We start from the raw sequence: 24,366 nt of genomic DNA on the forward strand, positions 1-24,366 counted from the left end.
GGGATGGCGACGGCCTCCGGGTCCTCGGACTTGGCTGGCTCCGCAGCGCCCCCGCCCGGCGGGGGAACCCAGCCAGTGGCCGCGGCCGAGGAGGAGGAGCGAGAGGTGGTTCGAGTCCGAGTCAAGGTGAGCCCGGCGGCCGCTCGGCCCTCGGCCATGGCAACCAAGGGGAGGGGAAGGCGGTGGCTGTCGTAGGATGGAGGGCGGGACCTGAGATTTGGGGCGTTATCTGAGGGCGAGGCTTGAAGGCTGAGTGGTGGTGGTGGGGAGAAGACCTGAGAGAGTCGGCTTTAGGGACACCTCCTGGGGCGTGGGACTGAAAATGGTGAGGAAGGACCTATGAAAAGGGACTCTGCGGTGAAGGGGCGGGCCTGGAGGGTTGGAGGAGGGGCCGCAGTAGTGGAGAGGTGGGGCCCTGAGGAATGGGGGGTGCTGGTGCCGCCTGAAAGGGGAGCTCTGTAGTGTCAGCCTACGCTAGGTGTTGAGAGCACACTTTTGTGCAAGTCCGTACCTTTGAGCCCACCTGCTTGTATGGGGCGGGGAGGGGGAGACAAAACAGCTAAATAAGTGAGATGCTTGGGACTGCCTAAGTCAAGGGGAAACCATGAAAAAGGCTATGAACTAGGGATTTACTTTTTTTTTTCTTGTCTGTAGCACTGGGAATTGAACTCAAGGGTATTCCACCTCCGAGCTACACTCCCAGGCCTATTTTGTTTGTTTTTTTGAAATGGGGTCTCGTTATGTTGCAGAGGGCCTAAGTTACTGAGGCCGGTCTCCAACCTGCAATCTTCCCGACTCAGCCTCCCAATTACTGGGATTACAGATGTGTGCCACCACGTCCTGCTAGGGAGTTACTTTAGCCAAGGCTCTGCAGGGAAATCGCCGGGGGGGGGGGTGGGTTTGGCAGCGGGAAAGGCAAGGGCAAAGGCTGAGAGGTGGTGTGAGTTTGTTATGTTCCTGTAGGTCCTCATATTGCTGGTGCAGCCTTTGTGAAGGGAAGAGGGGTGGGAGGTGACTCATAAAGGAGTGCAGGTGGTTGAGCCGCCTTTGTTGTGTGAGGGAGGAAGCTGTTGCCAGTAGCTCCAGCAAGCATGATAGTGGCCCAGACTAGGATGGTGGCCTTGGCAGTGATGAGAAGAGGGTGAACAGGTCACTGCAGTGTGATTGAGCTCTAAGGGAAAGGTTTGGGAATTCAGAAAAAAAGATGATACCTGAGCCATGAGTGAGCCAGATGAAAAAAGTGGGAAGGGTGTTTCAGACAGAAGAATCAGCAGAGACAAAGGCCTGGAGCCAGAATGTGTTCAGGAAACTTCCAGTGGTTTGGTACTACCAAAATGTAGAAAAAAAAAAAAGTATAGCTTGGTGGCCCATGCTTATAATCCCAGTACTTGGGAGGCTGAGATGGGAGGATTGCAGGGTCAAGGACAGCCTCAGTAAATTGTGAGACTCATTAACCTAGCAAGACCCTGTTTCAGAATTTAAAAAAAAAAATCAAAAGCCGGGCCTTGTGGCACATGCCTGTAATTCCAGTACTTGGGAGGCTGAGACAGGAGGATCTGGGTTCATGGCCAGCCTCGGCTACTTAGTGAGGCCCTCCACAACTTAGTGAGACTCTGTTTCAAAATAAAGAATAAAAAAATAGAGCTGAGAGTATAGCTTAGAGGTAGAGTGCCCCTGGGTTCCATCCTCAGTACTGTAAGAAAAAAATTAAATAGGGCTGGGAGTGTGTTTTGGAGGTAGAACACCCCTGGATTCAATCCCCAGTGTCACACATACACACACACAACCCCCCCCACACACACACACACACAAACCTGGGGCTGGGTGTGGTGGCAAACACTCGTAACCCTGGTACTTGGGAGGCCGAGACAGGAGGATCAAAGGTTCAAGACCAACCTCAGCAACTTAGAACTTCAACAACTTAGCTAGACCCTGTTTCAAAATAAAAAGTAAAAGCCGGGCGTGGTGGCGCACACTTGTAATCCCAGCATTCGGGAGGCTGAGACCAGAGGATCGCGGTTCACAGACAGCCTCGGTTACTTAGTGAGGCCCTTTGCAACTCAGTAAGACCTGGTTTCAAAATAAAGAATAAAAAATTGGGCTGAGGGTGTAGCTCAGGGGTAGAACGCCCCTGGGTTCCATCCTCAGTACCACACACACACACACACACACACACACACACACACAAAAAAAAAAAAAAAAACGAAAAAAGTTAGGGTGTAGCTTGGAGCCTTGGGTTTGATCCTTTACCAAAACAAACTAATAAACAAACGTGACTGGGGAGGAGCTTGGCTGGGGCCCCTTAGGTCTACTTGCTGGGGACCCTCGAGTTACTATTGAAGAGATTTTAGCAGGGCAGTGACAGAGATAGCTATGCTACTTGGTGGCAGGGTGGAGGATTGATATAATTGTGGCCAAAATGGACATGGTGATGCTGGCAGCCATATTTGAAGGGATGAAGAACTGGATGCCTAGACTATTGCCATTACCTCCTCCTCACTGGACCCCTTGCTTCTACCTGCCCTCCCCTTCACGCACCCACAGTGTTTGTGAAGCAGCCATAGGATCCTATAAAATCCTAAGTGAGGCCCTGTCTCTCCTCTGCTTGGACACATCCCATGGCTTCCTCTCGGAACAAGAAACAGAATCCTCACGATGGCCTAGAATACTGGCTTCAGTCTGGCCCCGCCACTTGTCTGACGTTTCCTTCTACCTTTCTGTACCTCACTCACTCTTTAGCCTGGTGACGCCTCCGCGTATGGCCTACCCTGTGTCTTCTCTCTGCAGAAATGTGAGAACTTCTTAGCAGCTGAATTCCGCTCTTTTGCAGTAGACCCCCAGATCACCTCACTGGATGTGCTGCAGCACATCCTCATCCGAGCCTTTGACCTGAATGGGTGAGTGGGGTGATGCTGGGACTGGCCAGCGGGCGAGTCACCTCAACAGTGGTTGCCTGCCTTTAATTTTGTGTTGTCATTTTGGTAGGGTTTGTGTTTATTTTTCGATTGTAAGTAATCACACAGTGAACACCACAAACATACATGTTGGAATATTTGGGGGAACCTAGTCATAAGATAAATTCCTAGCAGTGGTATTGCTGGGCTAAAGGGTGTGTGCTTTTTAAACTGAAAATGGATCTTTCAAAGATGCTCTCAGACGAGTTCTACCGACTTAAAACCTCACTAGCAAGCTGGGCGTGGTGGCACACGCTTGTAATCCCAGCATTTGGAAGGCTGAGACAGGTGGATCGCGGTTCACGAACAGCCTCAGCTACTACTCAGTAAGGCCTTTTGCAGCTCAGTGAGACCCTGTTTCAAAATAAAGAATCAAAAAATAGGGCTGGGCGTGTAGCTTGGAGGTAGAATGCCCCTGGGTTCCATCCCCAGTACCTCAAAACAAAGAAAACCTCACTACTAGCATAATAACTATTTGATTTCCTCACACCCATGCATTGAGTACTATAAGACTGGAGGTGTAGCTCAGTGGTAGAGCACTTGCCTAGCATGTGCAAGGCCCTGAGTTCCATCCCCAGTGCTAAATAAATAAATAAATCATGACAAAGTATTGTATATCATTCATTCATTAACATATTTAGCAGTGGTTACTATAAAACACTATAAAATCTGCCAACCTGTAGAGCTGAAAATTGATGTCTATTGGGAGCAGAGGCAAAGGTTATTCTGTGATGGTGGTTATTTTGGAGGAATTCATGCCCATGGTAACAAATTTAAACAGTACAAAATTGATGGGTATTTAGGATGTTTCCATGGTGACAGTGATTATCACACAACATTCTTCTTGGCATAGTTGTACAAATATAACTAAAGAATAAATTCTAAGTTTTTTGTTTAACTTTTGGGCATAAATATTTTTGTTGTGAAAAATAACAAACATACAGATTGCTTTATTTTTTTATGTAGTAAGAAGGCTGCTTTCTTCCACTTCTATCCCTCAACTACACTGTTACCGTCCCCAGCAGGGACCAACATTTTACCAGTTTTCAATGTGCCCTCCAGATATAAGCAGGTGTGTATCTGTCTCTGTGTTTGTGTAACAAAGTGGATATAAATGACCTGACCTCAGGCTGCCCACAATCCTTAGCATAGTACCCAGCAGATAGTAGGAAGTAATTATTAACACTTTCATTACCCACCTCATTTTAGAAACTGTCCCTGGAGTCCCCAGGGCACTGGGGAACCCTGAGAGCTCACTTATATCTTTCTGTCCAGGAAGAAGAATTTTGGCATTAGCTACCTGGCCCGGGACCGGCTAGGACAGGAAGCTTACCTCTCCCTCCTGTCAGACTGGGACCTCAGCACAGCTTTCGCCACTGCCTCCAAACCTTACCTGCAGTTACGTGTAGATATTCGACCCTCTGAGGACAGTGAGTACCCAGTGCTCAGAGACACTTCTCTGGGACCCACCCTTCACCCCCATAGAACGACTCCATCCCTTGTAATACAAGTATGCTTCAGTGAGCTGAGCAGCAAAGTATTCTAGGTCCAGATCCCTGACTCAGGCCACTGGGCCTCAGTTTCTTCACCTGTAAAGCAAAGATGATGGTATCTTATGGCTATTATGAGGATTAAATAGAGAAATTCACATAATACTTGGGAGGAGATTGAATACTTAAGACAGGAGGATTGCAAGTTCATGGCCAGTCTCAGTCATTTAGTGAGGCCTCTGCAACTTAGTGAGACCCTGTTTCAAAATAAAGAATAAAAAGTAGGGCTAGAGGTATAGCTCGGAGGTAGAAGGCCCCTGAGTTCCATCCCCAGCCCCCCCCCCACACACACAAAAAGATAAATTCATATAAAATGCCTGGAACAATACATGACCACATAGTGAATGTTCAGAGTGTTAGCTCTAATAAAAATTAATACACTATCTAGTAACACACTATTATAGCATATAGCCTAGTAATTCATGTTATTATATAATGCACTATAACAGTATAGCTGTGTTATATATTTCAGTTGTAATATCTAGAATAGCAATGTTTATTATAACAATGGTAGTTGGATTTATTCATTCACTCATCCTTTACTCACATTCATTTGTTTACACTCTTTCTAATTCATTTGTTCCCTTGACCTCTCGGCCACTTCTATCTTCTTATATACATTCCACCACTTTTGCCTATGTTGGTCCCTGCAAACACAAATAAATTAACACATGGTCCCCAAAATGTGATTATTATTATACATTAGATAATAGTATTCTTGTCAGTATTAAATTTCCTAAATGTGTATCTTAGTCTGTTTGTGCTTCTATAACAATACCACAGCCTAAGTAATGTATAAAGAATAGAAATACACCTCTCACTATTCTGGATGCAGGGAAACCCAAGATCAGCATGCTGACAGGTTGGGAGTCTGGTGAAGACTTTTCTGCTTTGTCTTCACATGGTAGAAGGGACAGAGAATAAAAAAAGGGGATGAATGCTGTGTCCTCTCCTGGTGGAAAAAAGGAAACCCACTCTTTCAAGCCCTTTTATAAGGGTCCTAATCCCCTAATCTTTTTTTTTGTGATACTTGGGATTGAATCCAGGGGTATTTTACCTCTGAGATACACCCCTAGCCTTGTTTTATTTATTTTTTTTTGTTTTGAAACAGGGTCAGCCAGATGTGGTGGCACATGTCTGTAATCTCAGTATTTGGAAAGCCAAGACAGGAGGATTGAAGGTTCACAGCCAGCCTTGGTAACTTACTGAGGCCCTCTGCGACTTAGGTAGACACTTTTCAAAATTAAGAAAATAGGGCCGGGGGTATCTCAGAGGTAGACTACCCCTGAGTTCAATCCCCAGTATCACACACACATACATACACACACAAAAGAAAGTAAGTTGCAGAGGCCTTTGCTAAGTTGTTGAAACTGGCCACAAACCTCTCAGCCCCCCAAGTATTGGGATTATAAACATGAAGCACCATATCCAGTGTCTTTAATTTTTTTTTTCTTTTTTTGTGGTATTGGGGATTGAACCCAGGAAATTCTACCTCTGAGCTACACCCTCAGCTTTATTTTTTTATTTATTTTTGTGGTACTAGGGATGGAACCCAGAGTTGTTCTACCTTTGAGCTATACCTCCAGCCCTATTTTATTATTATCATTTGGAAACAGGGTCATACTAAGTTGTAGAGGACCTCACTAAGTTGCTGAGGCTGGCCACAAACCTATAATCCTCCTGTCTCAGCCTCCCAAGTACTGGGATTACAAGGATGTGCCACCACGCCCAGCCCTATTTTTCTTTTTCTTTTTCTTTTTTGAGGTACTGAGGATGGAACCCAGGGGGATTCTACCTCCAAGCTACAGCCCCAGCCCTATTTTTTATTCTTTATTTTGAAGCAGAGTCTCACTTAGTTGCAAGGAACCTTACTAAGTAGTAGCTGAGGCTATCTGCGAACCACAATCTTCCTGTCTCAGCCCCCCAAATGCTGCGATTACAACCATGCGCCACCACGCCTGGCTCCCCTAGCCCTTTTTATTTTATTTGTATTTTTATTTTGAAACACAGTCTCACTAGGTCGATAAGAGTCTCACTGCTGGGCTTGGTGGTGCACGCTTGTATTCCTAGTACTTGGGAGGCTGAGACAGGAGGATCTCAGGTTCACAGCCAGCCTCAGCTACTTAGGCCTTTCACAACTTAATAAGACCCTTTTTCAAAATAAAGAATAAAATTGAGCTGAGGGTATAGCTTGGAGTGAGAGTGCCCCTGGGTTCCATTCCTAGTACCACAAAAAGAAAAAAAAAAACCAGTTAAGAGTCTCACTACTTACTGAGACTGTCTTTGAACCTGTGTGCTTTCTGCCTCAGCCTCTCAAGTATTGGGATTACAAGTGTGCACCACTACACCTGGTGGCTATTAAATTCAGCATATGAATTTGGGGGTATGCATTCAAATTCTAGCAGTGTAGTAATGATAGCAGGGCTACTGGAGGAAAATTTGCTTGTTCTTGGGGGAAACATAGGCAAGTATGGAGGCGTAAAGTATTATGATATCTGCAAAGAGTTTGGCAAAAAATGCTTCTACATAGAGCCGGGCGTGGTGGCGCACGCTTGTAATCCCTGCGCTTGGGAGGATGAGACAGGAGGATCACACAGGTTCGAAGCCAGCCTCAGCTACTTAGTGAGGCTCTCAGCAACTTAGACCCTGTTTCCAAATAAAGTATTAATAAATAGGTATGGGAGTAGAGCCCGGAGGTAGAAAGCCTCTGGGTTCCACCTCCAGTACCACCAAAAAATGTTTCTACATAGAAAGAGTGAGATAAAAAGAAATGTGGCAAAAATGTTTACGACCCATAATCCCAGATTTCTGAGAGGCTGAGGCAGGAGAATCGTAAGTTTGAGGGCATCTGGACAATTTAGTGAAACCCTGTCTGAAAAAACAAAAAAATTGCCGGGCATGGCAGTGCACTCTTGTAATCCCAGCATTTGGGAGGCTGAGACAAGATGATCATGGTTTGCGGACAGCCTCAGCTATAGCCTCAGCTACTTAGGCCTTTTGCAACTCAGTGAGACCCTGTTTCAAAATAAAGAATAAGCCGGACATGGTGGCACATGCTTGTAATCCCAGCATTTGGGAGGCTGAGACCTGGAGGATCGCGGTTCGCGGACAGCCTCAGCTACTTAATGAGGCCCTTCGCAACTCAGTGAGACCCTGTTTCAAAATAAAGAATAAAAAAATAGGGCTGGGAGTGTAGCTCGGAGGTCGAATACCTCTGGGTTCCATCCCCAGACCCACAAAAAAATAAAAATAAAATAAAATAAAGAATAAGCCGGGTGTGGTGGCGCATGCTTATAATCCCAGTGCTTGGGAGGCTGAGACAGGAGGATTGCACAGGTTTGAAGCCAGCCTCAGCTACTGAGTGAGGCTCTCAGCAACTTAGTGAGACCCTGTTTCCAAATAAAGTATAAAATAGGTCTGGGAGTATAGCCCAGATGTAGAAAACCCCTGGGTTCCACCCCCAGTACCATAAATAAATAAATAAATAAATAAATAAATAAATAATAAATAGGTAGATAGATTGATGGATGAGAGTGTCACTTGGAGGTAGAATGCCCCTGTGTCTCATCCCCAGTATCACACACACAAAAAACTTAAGCTGGGCATTGTGGCGCATGCTTGTAATCCCAGCACTTGGGAAGCTGAGGCAGGAGGATCACAGGTTCGCAGCTAGCCTCAGCTACTCATTGAGGCCCTCCACAATTTAGTGAGACCTTGTTTCAAAATAAAGAATAAAAATAGGGCTGGGGGTGACTTGGAGGTAGAACGCCCCTGGGTTCAATACCCAGTACCGCAAGAAAAAAAAAAAAAGAAAAGAAAAGAAAAGAAAAACCAAAAGATTGGCTGGTACGCCGGCCGTGGTGGTGCATGCTTGTAATCCCTGCGCTTGGGAGGCAGAGACAGGAGGATCACAGAGGTTCGAAGCCAGCCGCACTGGCTTAAGAGACCCTGTTTCCAAATAAAAAATATAAAATAGGCCTGGGAGTGTAGTCCGGAGGTAGAAGGGCTTCCAGGAACCCCAGTACCACACACACAAAAAAAAGATTGGCTGGATGTGGTGGCACACACTTGTAATCCCAGTTTGAGGGAGGCTGACACAGGAGGATCACAGGTTGACGACAGCCTCAGCAATGTAGTGAAGCTCTCAGTAACCTAGCGAGACCCTGTTTCAAAAACAAAAAGAAAAAAGAGGCTGGGGGTGTAGCTCAGAGGTAGAATGCCCCTGAGTTCAATCCCCAGTACCAACCAGAAAATTTAAAAATAAATAAATAAAATAGGACTGGGAATGTGGCTCAGTGGTAGAACACTTGCTTAGTATGCATTCGGCCCTGAGTTCAATACCTAGTACCAAAACAAAACTTTAAAAGGCCTAATAACCTGATATGGTGGTACATGCCTGTAATCCCAGTACTTGGGAGGCTGAAACAGGAGGATCACAGGTTTCAAGCCAGCCTCAGCAATTTAGAGAGGCTCTCAGCAACTTTTTGAGACCCTGTTTCCAAACAAAAAATAGGGCTTGAGATGTAGCTCAGATCTGCAGCACCATGAAAAAAAAGAGGCTAGAAATGTATCCCAGTGTTAGATGGCTCCTTGGTTCAACCCGCTGTACTGGAAAAAAAACATCATTGGGATCTATTTGAGGAATGTATAGGTGTTCCATGTATTTGTTGTTGGTCTTGTTAAATTTTACTGCAGGTTTGAAAGGTTTTTGTTTTGTTTTGTTTTGTTTTTTTGTTTTTTTTTGGTGGTGGTACTGGAGGTGGAACCCAGAGGCTTTCTACCTCCGGGTTATACTCCCAGACCTATTTTATATTTCATTTGGAAACAGGGTCTCACTAAGTTGCTGAGAGCCTCACTAAGTAACTGAGGCTGGCTTCGAACCTGCACGATCCTCCTGTCTCAGCCTCCCAAGCGCGGGGATTACAAGCGTGTGCCACCACGCCCGGCTTGAAAGGTTTTTAAAATAAGAAATTATGGAGTAAATCATACAGTTCCCAGCCTCAGGGGGCTCCAGTATCCATTAAGAATGACTGAGGCGTTTCTTTTTGTGGTACCTGAGGCTTGAACCTAGGCTTGTTCTACCTCTAAGCTATACCCCTTGCCCTGTTTTATTTTTGTTTTGAAACAGTGTCTCACTAAGTTGTTGAGGACCTCCCTAAGTTGCTGAGACTGGCTGTGAACCTGTGCTTTTCCTGTTTCAACCTCCCAAGTATTGGGAATATAGTATTGGGTATATCAAGCCACCATACCCAGCTTGACTCAGACATTGTGTGTGTGTGTGTGTGTGTGTGTGTGTGTGTGTGTGTGTGTGTATACACATGCACACGCACGCACACATGGACTACTGAGGATTAAACCCAGGGGAATTCTATCTCTTAGCTATATCCCCAGCCCTATTTTTTAATTAATTAATTTATTTATTTATTTATTTTTGCGGGTCTGGGGATGGAACCCAGGGGTATTCAACCTCTGAGCTACATCCCCTGCCCTACTTTTTATTCTTTATTTTGAAACAGGGTCTCACTAAGTTGTGGAGGACCTCATTAAGTAGCTGAGGCTGTCTGCGAACCGCAATCCTCCTATCTCAGCCTCCCAAATGCTGGGATTACAAGTGTGTGCCATCACGCCCAGCTCTATTTTTTATTTTAAAACAGGATCTCAGCTAGGCATGATGGCCTATGCTTGTAATCCCAGCATTAGAGAAGCAGAGACTGGAGGATTGTGGTTCACAGACAGCCTCCGCTACTTAGGAGGCACTTTGCAACTCAGTGAGACCCTGTTTCAAAAATAAAAGAAAAGAGGCCGGGCGTGGTGGCGCACGCTTGTAATCCCCGTGCTTGGGAGGCAGAGACAGGAGGATCGCACGGGTTCGAAGCCAGCCTCAGCTACTCAGTGAGGCTTCCAGCAATTTAGTGAGACCTTGTTTCCAAATAAAATATAAAAAATGTTTGGGAGTATAGCCTGGAGGTAGAAAGCCTCTGTGTTCCACCCCTAGTACCACCAAAATAAATAAATAAATAAATAAATAAATAAATAGGACTACCAAATAGGGCTGGGAATGTAGCTTGGAGGTACAATGCCCCTGGGTTCCATCCCCAGTACTGCAAAGAAAAACAAACAAACAAACAAAACCAAAACAGGGTCTCACTATGTTGTTGAGGCTGGCCTCAACCCTGCAACATTCCTACCTCAGCCTCCTGGAAGTGCTGGACAGAGTAAGGCATTTGATTGACATCATAGTAACAAGTACATAACTAACATGGATTGAACACTTGGGCCATTCTATACGTATATTTTTTCAGTGAATTATCAAAATAATCCTCCAGGGTAGGGATTATTGTTATCTCTGTGTAGCAAATGAGGAAACTCCGGCTCAGAGAATTGACAGGACTTGTCCATATCATATAAACGGTAAGCGGGAGGACAGGCTTTGAACCTGAGTGGATAAACTGGTTTGAGTCCTTGTTCTCTTGTTTAGTCCATTATTTGTACACTGAAATTATACAATACAGTGACATTCATAGTGCTACATTCATATGGGTCCTTGTTCTTAATCACCTGGCTCTACAACATTTTGGGCTTGTTAATACTGGCAGCTAAAGCCAGGCACAGTGGCTCAGGCCTGTAATCCTAGTAAATAGAAGGCTGGGATGGAAAGGTCAAGATTCAAAGCCAGCATGAGGTAACTTAGCAAGACCTTGTTTCAAAACAAAAAGGCCTAGGCTGGGGCCAGACGTGGTGGTACATAGTGTAATCCCACTTGGGAGGCTAAGATGGGGATCATAGGTTTGAGGCCTGCCTCAGCTATTTATTTACTTACTTATTTGTTTGTTTGTTTATTTATTTATTTTGCGGGTCTGAGGATGGAACCCAGGGGCATTTGACCTCCGAGCTACACCCCCTGCCCTATTTTTTATTCTTTATTTTGAAACAGGGTCTCACTAAGTTGCAGGGAGCCTCACTGAGTAGCTGAGGCTGTCCGTGAACTGCGATCCTCCAGTTTCAGCCTCCCAAATGTTGGGATTACAAGCGTGCGCCACCACGCCCGGTTACATATTTATTTTTGAGGAATTGAAAATTGAACCCAGGGCATCCTACCTCTGAGATATACCCCCAGCCATATTTTTTTATTTTTTAAAATTTGGAAAAAGGGTTTTTTCTAAGTTACAGAGGACCTAAGTTGCTGAGGCTGGCTGTGAACCTTTGCTCCTCCTCTCAAAATAAAAAATAAAAGCCAGACGTAGTGGTACACACTTGTAATCCCAGTATTTGGAAGGCTGAGAGAGAAGGATCTGGGTTCTCAGCCAGCCTCAGCTACTTAGTGAGGCCCTCGGCAACTTAGTGAGACCTTGTTTCAAAAAAAAAAGAATACAAAGTAGGGCTTGGGATATAACTTGGAGGGAGGCTGCTGCCAGTGTGACAGGACACCACACTAGGGTAACTTTGTACGTGTGTGGTACTGGAGATTGAATCCAGTGAGTTCTACTTCTGAGCTACACTACCAGCCATATTGTTTTTTATTTTGAAACAGTGCCTCACTAAATTGCTGATGCTGGCTTGAACCTGGATCCTGCTGTCCCAGCCTCCTGAGTACTGGGATTATAAGTGCGCATCACCATGCGCATGTGTGTGTATGGTACTGGGGATTAAACCCAGGGGCTTTCTACCTCCAAGCCACGCCCCAGCCCTATTTTATTTTTTATTTTGAAACAGGATCTCACTAAAGATCTCACTAAATTGCTGAGGCTGGCCTTGAGCCTGCAACTCTCCTGTCTCAGCCTCCCAAAGACTGGGATTATAGGTGTATGCTATCATGTCCAGCTAACTTTGTTTTATAAATAAAAGTATACTCTAAAATGATGATTAAAAGTATAATATAATGAATATATAAACCAGTAATAGTTATTTATTATCAAGTTTTATGTACTGAGCCACTATAATTTCAGTACTTGGGAGGCTGAGAAAGAAGGATTGCAGGTTTGTGGCCAGCCTCAGTAACTTAGGCCCTCTGCAATTGAGTAAGAACCTGTTTCAAAATAAAATAGGGGTGTAGCTTGGAGATAGAATATCCCTGGGTTCCACCCCTGGTACCACAAATAAATTGGTTAAATTAAGTTAAATAGTGCTGGTGATTAGCTCAGGCATGGGTTCAATCCCCAGGACTATACACCAAAAAGTATGTACTGTACATAATTCTATTTGCTATACTCTTATCTCTTATGACTGGCAGTGAAGTAGTTTTGTTTTTTGTTTTTGTTTTGTATGTGTGTGTGTGTGTGTGTGTGTGTGTGTGTGTGTGTGTGTGTGTGATACTGGGGGTGGAACCCAGGGGCTTTTCTACCTCCGGGCTATACTCCCAGACCTATTGTATATTTTTTATTTGGAAACAGGGTCTCACTGAGTTGCAGAGAGCCTCACTAAGTAGCTGAGGCTGGCTTTGAACCTGCACGATCCTCCTGTCTCAGCCTCCCAAGCGCGGGGATTACAAGTGTGCGCCACCACGCCCGATAAGTAGTTTTGTTTATATCATCATCACATCATTAAAGAAATGTTCTGCTAGAGTAGGTAAGATATTTGTAGGCAACAGGAATTTTTGAGTTCCATTATAATTCGTGGGATTACTGTCATCTATCTGGTCCCTCATTGACCAAAATGACATATGCAGTACATAACCTTGTATACTCAAACTTGTGGCCCACCACCTTTTTGGTGCTGGTGATTGCCCAGGGATCACACAGGCTAAGTATATGCTCTGCCACTCAGCTACTCCCCTGAGCCTCTTACTCTCCCTTTTGCTTTTTCCTATCTTGAGCCCTTGTAATCAGTGGTCATTTGCTTAGAGGACTTCTTTGTTCTCCATTCAGGCGTATGGTTTAGATGTACACTGTCAAAAATGTCACTCTTGGCTTGGGGGTGTAGCTCAGTGGTCTAGAGCATGCCTTAGCATGCTCAAGTTCCTGGGCTTCCTCCCCAGCACTGCAAAAACTGGCTAAAAAGATCTGTATTGTCTTGGCCTGGTGTGAGCCACTTGAATCTCAGGCCTTTCATTTCACTGTTCCATTAAGGTGTCTGAGCCACTATCTTCTTGCTTCCAGAATTATGCTGCAGATTTCCATCACCAGTCTGAGTTTCCTTTCATTGTAAGCAGCCTATTGTTTGCCACTGGAAGCTGGCAGGGCATTTCCCTCATCCTTAGAATCTGGACATTTTACTAGTACATGACTAGGCTCCAGGGAAGCCTGTTGTATGTCTTTGTTAATTACTCCTAGTTAAGACTTAGTGAACTATTTCTTTATCTCAGGGAACTTTCCCTCTGTACTTTTTACCCATTTAATTCTAAAGTCATCAGCTGATCTCTTTTGTCCCCTGTCTTTCCTGGTATTTGCATGCTAGGTCCCCCGGACTTGGCCCCTAGGTCTCTCTCTTATCACTGAAATCATCTAGTTCTGTGCCTTAAAGTGGTTCTTCAGTTTGGTCTTTCAGATGGTTAGTTGACTTTCAAGTCGCATGACCTTCATCTAGCCTGTAAAGTGTTTGGTGATCTGATTAATGTTTTAGAAGACCGGAAGCCGTTGGGAGGGTAGGGAGAGGGACAGAGAGGAAGAGGAGACTGGTAATGAGGTATTTTCAGGAGACATAGATGATGGCTAAGACAGGATGACAAGGTGGAGATGAGAGAAGAGGTGGAAGTGAATTCTGTGTTCTGTGCAGAAGCCCCAGGACTCAGTGATGGTTTGGACTTAGGAACTAAGAGTGGGCGGGGCAAGGATATGTCAGTTTTCTGACTTAAGTAACTCAAGAGAGGGAGATGTTACTCACTCTGGTGAGGAGCAGAGGAGGCGGCTATGTCTGGTCTGGATCTAGGGCTCTCTTTTGGACCCTTTAGCTTTGTTTGCATTTCTTTGTGGTATGGGAGATAGAATCCCGGAGTACTTTGACACTGACCTACAACCCCCATCCTTTTTACTTTTTATTTATTTATTTATTTTGCAGTACTGGGGATGAAACCCAGGGGCATTCTACCTCCGAGCTACACCCCTAGCCTTATTTTTTATTCTTTATTTTGAAACAGGGTCTCAGTGAGTTGCAAAGGACCTCACTAAGCAGCTCAGGCTGTCTACGAACCACAATCCTCCTGTCTCAGCCTCCCAAATGCCGGGATTATAAGCGTGCACCACCATGCCCGGCTTCTACTTTTTATTTTAAGAAGAAGTCTCAGTAAGTCACCTAGGCTGGCCTTGAACTTGTGATCCTCCTGCCTCAGTCTCCAGAGTAGCTGGAATTATAGGCATGTGCCACTGTAGCCTATTTGTTGTTTGGTGTGAGTGTGAGTGTGTGTGTGTGTGTGTGTATGTGTGTGTGTGTGTGTGTGAGAGAGAGAGAGAGAGAGAGAGAGAGAGAGAGAGAGAGAGAGAATATACACATACACACATACATGAGATTGAACCCATCCTCAGCCCTTTTTTTATCTTATTTTGAGAAAGGGTTTCACTAAAGTTGGCCAGGATGACCTTGAACTTGTGATCATCCTGCCTCAGCCTTCCAAATCACTGGGATTACAGGTATGCTTCCTTGAGCCCATCTTTGTTTGTTTGTTTGCAGCTCACTGGGGATTGAATGCAGGGACATTTTACCTCCAAGCTACACCCCAGCTCTATTTTTTATTCTTTTATTTGAAAGAGGGTCTCACTAAGTTGCAGAGGACCTCACAAGTAGCTGAGACTGGCCACAAACCTGCATGCGATCCTCCTGTCTCAGCCTCCCAAGTACTGGAATTACAAGTATACACCACCATGCCAGGCATTTTTTTTTTCCTGGTACTGGGAATGGAACCCAGGGGCATTCTCCCTCTGAGCGACACCTCTAGTCCTAATTTTTTTTTTTTTGGTGGTACTGGGGGTAGAACCCAGGGGCTTTTCTACCTCTGGGCTATATTCCCAAACCTATTTTATATTTTATTTGGAAACAGGGTCTCACTAAATTGCCTAGAGCCTCACTAAGTAGCTGTGCGATCCTCCTGTCTCAGCCTCCCAAGCATGGGGATTACAAGCGTGCACCACCATGTCTGGCTAGCCCTAATTTTTTATTCTTTATTTTTGAAACAGGGTCTCACTGAGTTGCAAAGGGGCCTCACTAAGTAGCTGAGGCTGTCTGCGAACCACGATCCTCCAGTCTCTGCCTCCTGATTACTAGTGTGTGACACCATGCCCAGCTGATGTTTTGTTTTTTGAGACAGTATCTCCCCATGTTGCCCAGGCTGGCCTTGAACTTACGGGCTCAAGTCATCTTCCTGCCTCAATTTCTTGAGTAGGTGTGTATCACCATGCCTGGCTGGACCCCTTGGCTTTGCAGTGCTCTGGGAGACATCCCAGGAGAAACAGTGACATCTAACACAGCCTTGCTTTCCCTCAGCCTCATGGGAAAAAGTGCAGTAGATGCCATGCAAATACTGCTTAAGAACAGAATTTGCCTGCAAATGACAGAGGCTTAAATAAGTAGACATTAATAAGTACCATGTAATGGAGTTTGGAAGTTGGCCATTGGATGTTGCTTAGCAGCCCTGTGGTGTCTAGGCTAATATCTCTTAAGATTATTGAATTTGAGCCGAGGATGTAGGCCCATGGTAGCACGCCTGCTTAGCATGAGCAGGGTACTAGGTTTGATTACCAGCACTGCAAAAAAAAAAAAAAAAGACTCTTGAAGCTGGATGGTGGTGCATGCCTATAATCCCAGTACCTGGGAGACTAGGACAGGAAGATTGCAGGTTTGAGGACAGCCTCAGCAACTTACAGAGACCCCATTGCCAAGTAAAAACTAAAATAGGGCTGGGATGTAGCTCAGAGGTAGAATGCCCCAGGCTCAATCTCTGATACCACACACACACACACACACACACACACACACACACACCCTCTCTCTCTCTCTCTCTCTCTCTCTCTCCCTCTCCCTCTCCCTCTCTCCCCCTCTCCCTCTCTCCCCCTCCCCCTCCCCCTCTCCCTCTCCCTCTCCCTCTCCTAAACTGGGCATTGTGGCACAAGCTTGTAATCCCAGCATTAGGGAGGCTGAGACAGGAGGATCATGGTTCACAGACAGCCTCAGCTACTTAGTGAGGCCCTTTGTAATTCAGTGAGACCCTGTTTCAAAATAAAGAATAAAAAATAGTGCTGGGTGTGTAGCTCTGAGGTAGAATGCCCCTGGGTTCCACCCCGAGTGCCAGGTTAAAAAAAAAAATCCTGAACTTAGCTTCAGGTGGCCACTGCTACTTTAGCCACTACCGTGTTTGAAGCAGGAAGAAAGGATGTGATGGGCAGTAGAAAGAGAAGGCAAAGACTTCTGCTGGTAGGTTTTTTTTTTTTTTTGGTGGTGGTATTAGAAATTGAACTCAGAGCCGGGCGTGGTGGCGCATGCTTGTAATCCCAGTGCTTGGGAGGCTGAGGCAGGAGGATTGGATTGCATAGGTTCGAAGCCAGCCTCAGCCTCAGGTACTTAGTGAGGCTCTCAGCAACTCAGTGAGACCCTGTTTCCAAATAAAGTATAAAATAGGTCTGGGAGTCTAGCCTAGAGGTAGAAAGTGCCTGGGTTCCACCCCCAGTACCACACACAAAAAATACTGAACTCAGGGGCATTCTACCTCTGAACTACACCCCCAGCCCTATTTTATTTTTATTTGCAAACGGTCTCACTAGGCTGATGAGAGTCTCACTACTTGCTGAGGCTCTCCTAGAACCTGCGATGCTCCTGTCTCAGCCTCCCAAAAACTGGGATTGGAGGTGTGTGCCACCACACCTGGCCAGTTGATGTTTCAAGGGCCAGAACTGGATAAAGTCAAGCAGAGCATGGTTTCCTTTGCCTAACACAACATACCCGGTTTCATAAATACTTTTTCAAAAATGTATCTGGGAAGCCAGGCATGGTCGCACATACTTGTAATCCCAGTATTTGAGAGGCTGAGATAGGAGAATTGCGGGTTTGCAGACAACCTCAGCTACTCAGTGAGGACCTTACAACTTAGTGAGACTCTGTTTCAAAACAAAGAATAAAAATAGGGCTGGGGGTGTAGCTAGGAGGTAGAATGCCCTGGGTTTCATCCCCAGTACTGCAAAAAAAATAGTAAAAAATAAATTAAGAATGAAAAATAGGGCTGGGACTGTACCTTGGAGGTAGAATGCCCCTGGGTTCAATCCTCAGTAATGCAAAATAAATAAGTAGATAGGTAGATAGATAGATATTTAGTTAGTTCGGGGGGTATAGCTCAGAGGTAGAATGCCCTTGAGTTCAATTCCCAGTACCACAATAAATAAATAAATAAATAAATAAATAAATAAATAAATAAATAAATAAAATAAGTGGCTAATGCAATAATGCACACCTGGGGGGGGGAGTAAGGTAAGAAAATAGCTAGTTCAGAGCCAGCCTGGGCAACTTTATGGGACTGTATTTCAAAAAATAAAATAATAACAAAAAGGACTGGGGAGCCAACTGTAGTGGTGTATGCTTGTAATCCTAGTACTTGGGAGGCTGAGGCAGGAGAATCACACATGTTCAAAGCCAGCCTCAGCTACTTCGGTTCTCAGCAACTTAGTGAGACCTTGTTTCCAAATAAAATAAAAAATAGGTCTGAGAGTGTAGCCTGGAGGTAGAGAGCTCCTGGATTCCAGCCCCACACTTGTAATCCCAGTACACACTTCTAATCCCAGCATTCAGGGGGCTGAGACCGGAGGATCGCAGTTTTCAGACAGCCTCAGCTACTCAGTTGAAGCTCTCCACAACTTAGTAAGACCCTGTTTCAAAATAAAGAATAATAAAACAGGGCAGGGGGCGTAGCTCAGAGTTCGAATTCCCCTGGGTTTCATCCCCAAACCTGCAAAATAAATAAATAAAAAATAAAAATGAAAAAGGACTGAGGACGTAGCTCCATGGTAGAGTGTCTCTGGGGCTCCATCCCAGTAATGCCAAAAAATGATAATAAAATAGAATGGCCAAGTGTGATGGCGCACGCTTGTCATCGCAGCATCTGAGAGGCTGAGACTGGAGGATCGTGGTTTGCGGACAGCCTCAGCTACTTAGTGAGGCCCTCTGCAACTCAGTGAGACCCAGTTTCAAAATAATGAATAAAAGATAAGGCTGGGTGTGTAGGTAGAATGCCCCTAGGTTCCATCCCCCAGTACAGCAAAAAAATAAACAAAAATATAATAATGGTCTGAACTGTGGTGTAAATAGGGTTCCAATCCCAGCCCTACCACTTCCTGTCTGTAGAATCTTTGTCCCTTACTGGTTGTTCAAACCTTTGAGCATCATTTGGAAAATAAGAATGGTAATGGCGTCTTCTACTGTTTGTGGGGTGGGTCTTGTGTGAATCAGGAATTTGGACTCTTAAGCTTTGGACCTGAGGTTTGAAGTTTAGTTTTTACCTTTTTTTTCAGTACTGGGGATTGAACCTAGAGGCATTCTACCTCTGAGCTACACCCCCAGCCCTATTTTTTATTCTTTAATTTGAAACAAGGTCTCACTAAGTTGCAGAGGGCCTCACTAAGTAGCTGAGGCTGGCTGCAAACCCCCAATCCTTCTGTCTTGCCTCCCAAGTACTGGGATTAGTGTATGCTACCATGCCCGACACATTTATTTTTGTGGTACTAGGGACTGAAGCCAGGGGCACTGTAATACTGAGCTGCATCCCCAACTTTTTTTTTTTTTTTTTTTTTTTTTTGCAGGTCTGGGGATGGAACCCAGGACATTTGACCTCCAAGCTACACTCCCTGCCCTGTTTTTTATTCTTTTTTGTGTGTGTGTGTGTGTGTGTGTGTGTGTGTGTGTGTGTGGCACTAGCGGTGAAACCCAGGGGGCTTTTCTACCTCCGGGCCATACTCCCAGACCTATTTTATACTTTATTTGGAAACAGGGTCTCACTAAGTTGCTGAGCGCCTCACTAAGTAGCTGAGGCTGGCTTCGAACCTGTGTGATCCCCGTCTCAGCCTCCCAAGTGCGGGGATTACAAGCGTGCGCCACCACGACTGGCTTATTCTTTATTTTGAGACAGGGTCTCACTAGGTTGCAGAGGGCCTCACTCAGTAGCTGAGGCTGTCTGTGAACCGCGATTCTCTGATCTCAGCCTCCCAAATGCTGGGATTACAAGCATGTACCACCATCCCCGCCTGCTAACCATTTTTTATTTTTTATTTTGAAATAAGGTCTCAGCTGGGCCTGGTAGGACCCGTAGTCCCAGTACTTGGGAGGCTGAGGCAGAAAGATAGCAAGTTTAAGACCAGCTTCAACTTAGCGACACTCAGCAACCTAGTGAGATCCTGTTTCAAAATTTAAAAAGGTGGCCGGGTGCAGTGGTGCATTCTAGTACTTGGGAATCTGAGATAGGAGGATTGCAGTTTTGTGGCTAGCCTCAGCAGCTTAGCAAGGCCCTCTGCAACTAAGAGAGCCTGTTTCAAAATATTAAATAAAACAGACCTGTGGGTGTAGCTTGAAGGTAGAATGCTTCTGGGTTCAATCTCTAGTATCACAAAAAAAATTTAAAGGGTTGGGTATGTAGCTAGGAGGTAGAATGACTCTGGGTTCAATCCTCAGTACCAAAAGAAAAAAAAAGGAGATAGGATCTCACTAAATTGGTACCCCTCTTTAAATTTTATTTTGAGACAAGGCCTTGGTAAGTTTCCCAGGCTGACCTTGAACTTCTGATCTTCCTCCCTCAGCCTCTCAAGTAGTTGAAATTACAGGCATGTATCACCATGCCCAGGTCACTAGTATTTACTATTTTTTATGTTAGTGTTAAGCCCTTGTCCCAGTTTCTGGCACCTAATAAGTATTCATTAAATATTACTTTATATCATTAAAATATTAGATGCTGCTCAGCCATTTTGTGAGACATTTACCACACAAAAAAATTGTTCATGGTTTGGTAACTGAACATAATTTAGGTGATGTGGGAAGAGGGAGTGGGAGTTGCCCATGGTCCTACAGGTCACCTGGTTTGGGAAGGACAGGAACCAGGCCCTGAAGTCTGGGTTCTCAACCTCATTTTCATAGCACTTTACTCTGTGTACAGGCCCGCTGCTGGAAGACTGGGACATAATCAGTCCCAAGGACGTCATTGGCTCTGATGTGCTGCTGGCTGAGAAACGGTCATCACTGACAACAGCCGCCCTGCCCTTCACACAGTCCATCCTCTCTCAGGTGGTTTCAGGAACCGGGGGCGCCCTGCTGTGGTTGGGGGGTGGGGTAGAGCCTACCCAGCTAACTGGCGGCCTACCGCCCTTGTTCCTTCCAGGTGGGCCGTACTTTGTCCAAAGTCCAGCAGGTGCTAAGCTGGTCATACGGGGAGGATGTCAAACCCTTCAAGCCCCCCCTCAACGATGCTGAGTTTCACACGTACCTGAACCATGAGGGCCAGCTCTCCCGTCCTGAGGAGTTGCGCCTGCGCATCTATCACGGCGGTGTGGAGCCCTCTCTGCGAAAGGTGAACCTCCCAGTCATGTACTACATCCATGACAGCTGTGCTTGTTGGTAGCTCAAGAGATCATTCAGAACGTACTGTTGTAGGTGGGGTGGAGATACTTCAGGGCAGGACACTCAGAGGGGCTGGAGGCAGACTTGTCACAAGGAGGACAGAGGCCACTCCAGGTGGGTGGGTGGTGACTGGGTGCAGCGGCTTACCTGTAGAACCTTGGCCTCAACCTCTGCTTTCATCCCTGGCCAGGTGGTGTGGCGATACTTGTTGAATGTGTACCCCGATGGGCTGACAGGCCGTGAGCGGATGGACTACATGAAACGCAAGAGTCGTGAGTACGAGCAGCTCAAGAGCGAGTGGGCACAGCGGGCGAGTCCTGAGGACCTGGAATTCATCCGCAGCACTGTCCTCAAGGATGTACTGCGTACTGACCGCGCCCACCCCTACTATGCGGGGCCTGAGGATGGCCCCCACCTGCGGGCGCTGCACGACCTGCTCACCACCTATGCCGTTACCCACCCACAGGTGTCCTACTGCCAGGGCATGAGTGACCTGGCCTCGCCCATCCTCGCTGTTATGGACCATGAGGGCCACGCCTTCGTCTGCTTTTGTGGCATCATGAAGCGCCTGGCCGCCAACTTCCATCCTGACGGTCGCGCCATGGCCACCAAGTTTGCCCACCTCAAGCTGCTGCTGCGACACGCCGACCCTGACTTCTACCACTACCTGCAAGAGGCAGGTGCTGATGACCTCTTCTTCTGTTACCGCTGGCTCCTGCTGGAGCTCAAGCGCGAGTTCGCCTTTGATGATGCCCTCCGCATGCTTGAGGTCACCTGGAGTTCACTGCCACCGGATCCTCCTGAACACGAGGTAGAGCTTGTTGGACCCCCCAGCCAAGTGGCAGACACTGGCTATGGTGGCCACAGGGGGCGGCCTGTGCGACAGAGGCACATGCTGAGGCCTGCTGGTGGAGGAGTCGGTACCTTCGAAGATGCTGTTGACCACTTGGCCACGTCCAACCAGGGGCCTGGTGGCGGGGGACGTCTCCTGAGACAAGCCAGCCTGGATGGCCTCCAGCAACTCAGGGATAACATGGGCCCCAGGAGGGACCCACTGGTCCAGCTACCCCACCCAGTGGCCCTCATTAGCTCCAAGTCCCTCTCTGAGCCCTTGCTGAACTCCCCAGACCCACTGCATTCCTTTTCCCACCCTGATTCCCCATCTTCCTCATCTCCACCATCCACCCGGGAGGTCTCTCCCGCTGGCGACATGGCCATAGAATCCCCCTTGATAAAAGTGGCAGGCTCCCCACGAGACCCTGGGAAGTCCTTGCCACCCCTACCCGCAATGGGCCTGCCCCCACCGCAGGAGTTTGGCCGGGGGAACCCATTCATGCTCTTTCTCTGCCTGGCCATCCTACTGGAGCACCGTGACCATATCATGCGCAACGGGCTCGATTACAACGAGCTGGCCATGCACTTTGACCGCCTCGTGCGGAAACACCACCTGGGGCGTGTCCTACGAAGAGCCAAAGCTCTCTTTGCTGATTACCTGCAGTCAGAGGTATGGGACTCGGAGGAGGGGGCCGAAGCCACAGCCCCATCTTGATCAGGTTCCCTCCGGCCCCCCTCCCAGCCCTCTGGATCTCCATTCTTTGCTATGAGGGCATACACATGAGATCCCATCTCCCTGCCTGCCAGCCCAAGACCTTTTGGAGCCTGGGGCTGTCGCTCTCCAGGTTTGAGTGTGTAGGGCTCTGCTTTAGCACTGCCCCATGGAGGCCACAGCCTCTTGTGTTTTGTTTTTAAACAACTATACTTTGCACACAAGATCACTGTGGTCTGCGTATTTCTCTGCCCCCTCCCTGGATTTTGCTGCAGGTGGAATCCCCAGGGTCTTTTTACCTGGTGGGGCTGAAGTATTCAGTTGGTAGAGTATGGTTCCTGTGTCCACAGTGGCGGGACAGTAGCTACTGAAAGTCTTCCATGAGATTCATTACAAAGACTAGGGAGTTGCGGCCTGCTTAGAGAGGCACATCAGGTCATCCACCTCTGGTGCTCTACACACCACAATTTTTAGGGTCTAGAGATTCCCAAACTGGGTGATATCACCCCCAGGGGGATCTGGAAGGATCCAGGGTGACAGTAGTAGCCTTGGGTGCAATTAGGGAGTATTGAATAAAAATAAGGGAGTAGTGGGAGTGTCCAGGGAACTCTGAGTCATTTTTTTTTTCTGAAAAGGGACTGGTAAACCAGTAAGTTTGAGAATCTGAGATTCTAGACCCTTCAGTGTAAGTTTGTAGGGGCCGATGTTGACAGTCCTGAGCAAAAATCTAAAGCTATTATCTTGTCACTTCCTTTGAAGCCAACTTGAGGAACTGTGGTCTTGCCATGTGTAAGGCCCTGAACTGGGTTTCCAGGTCATGGGTACTACTTAACCATTTCAGCAGTAGAAACCATGTATTTGGCTGGGCATGGTGGCACATGCTTGTAATTCCTGTACTTGGGAGGCTGATACAGGAGGATCGCGCAGGTTCGAAACCAGCCTCAGCTACTTAGTGAGGCTCTCAGCAACTTAGTGTGAGACCCTGTTTCCAAATAAAATATAGAAGAGGTCGGGGTATACCCCGGAGGTAGAAGGCCCCTGAGTTCAATCCCCAGTACCACACACACAAAAAGAAACCATGTATTTGACTTTTCATCACTATTAATATGGACAAACAAATCAAATACTGATGGAACACAGGCCCTAAAAAAAGTCATCTACTTACTCAGAGGATAATTATTTGAAGCAGGTCCTTCCCTCCCCACTTACTATCTCAGAAAGTGGGATTCTAGTACAGGCCAGATCCTGTCCTCCACAAAGGATGTGGCAGATGATAGGTGAATTACCTAGGGTCCTCAGGTCATGGCCTAGCTGTAACACCTTCTGGCCACAAGTGGTCGCACTAGGCAATACTGCAAGAGATGAACGGGCATGAGGGCACTCTGTCTCCCCCAGGTTGCCATAAAGTCCCTTAACAGGCTCTAGCTAGGTATGGTAGTGCCTGCCTGTAATCACAGTGCCTCAGAGGCTGAGACAGGAGGATCGCAAATTCAAAGCTAGCCTTAGCAACTTAGCAACTTAGTGAGGTACTCAGCAATCTAGGAAGACCCTGCTTCAAAATAAATAAAATACAGCTGGGCGTGGTGGCACAGGCTGGTAATCCTAGTACTTGGGAGGCTGAGACAGGAGGATTGCACAGGTTCAAAGCCAGCCTTAGCTACTTACTGAGGCTCTCAGCAACTTAGTGAGACCCTGTTTCCAAATAAAATAGAAAATAGGTCTGGGAGTGGAGCCCTCTGGGTAACACCACAAAATAAATAAATAAATATAATAAATAATAGGGCTGGGGGTGTAGCTTGGA

The 24,366-nt window shown here is 46.5% G+C and overlaps 1 protein-coding gene across 3 annotated transcripts; it reads left to right on the forward strand.

Annotated features, from left to right (window-relative positions):
* Positions 1-3: 3 nt before the first annotated feature.
* On the forward strand, positions 4-22,568 carry TBC1D25 (TBC1 domain family member 25; the record flags this gene model as incomplete). 3 transcript variants are annotated; one of them, XM_080719563.1, is made up of 6 exons in its annotated part: positions 4-138; positions 2,788-2,897; positions 4,230-4,384; positions 20,559-20,686; positions 20,781-20,969; positions 21,210-22,568. In XM_080719563.1, 6 exons carry the CDS (start codon positions 4-6, stop codon positions 22,566-22,568), a joined length of 2,076 nt encoding a protein of 691 aa, XP_080575689.1. The 3 variants fall into 3 exon arrangements, with proteins under 3 accessions (XP_080575689.1, XP_080575688.1, XP_080575690.1); XM_080719562.1 differs by having other exon boundaries at positions 4-126; positions 2,740-2,897; XM_080719564.1 differs by having other exon boundaries at positions 4-126.
* Positions 22,569-24,366: the final 1,798 nt, after the last annotated feature.

This window comes from Muscardinus avellanarius (assembly GCF_963383645.1).
Source record: "Muscardinus avellanarius genome assembly, chromosome: X".
NCBI lineage: Eukaryota > Metazoa > Chordata > Mammalia > Rodentia > Gliridae > Muscardinus > Muscardinus avellanarius.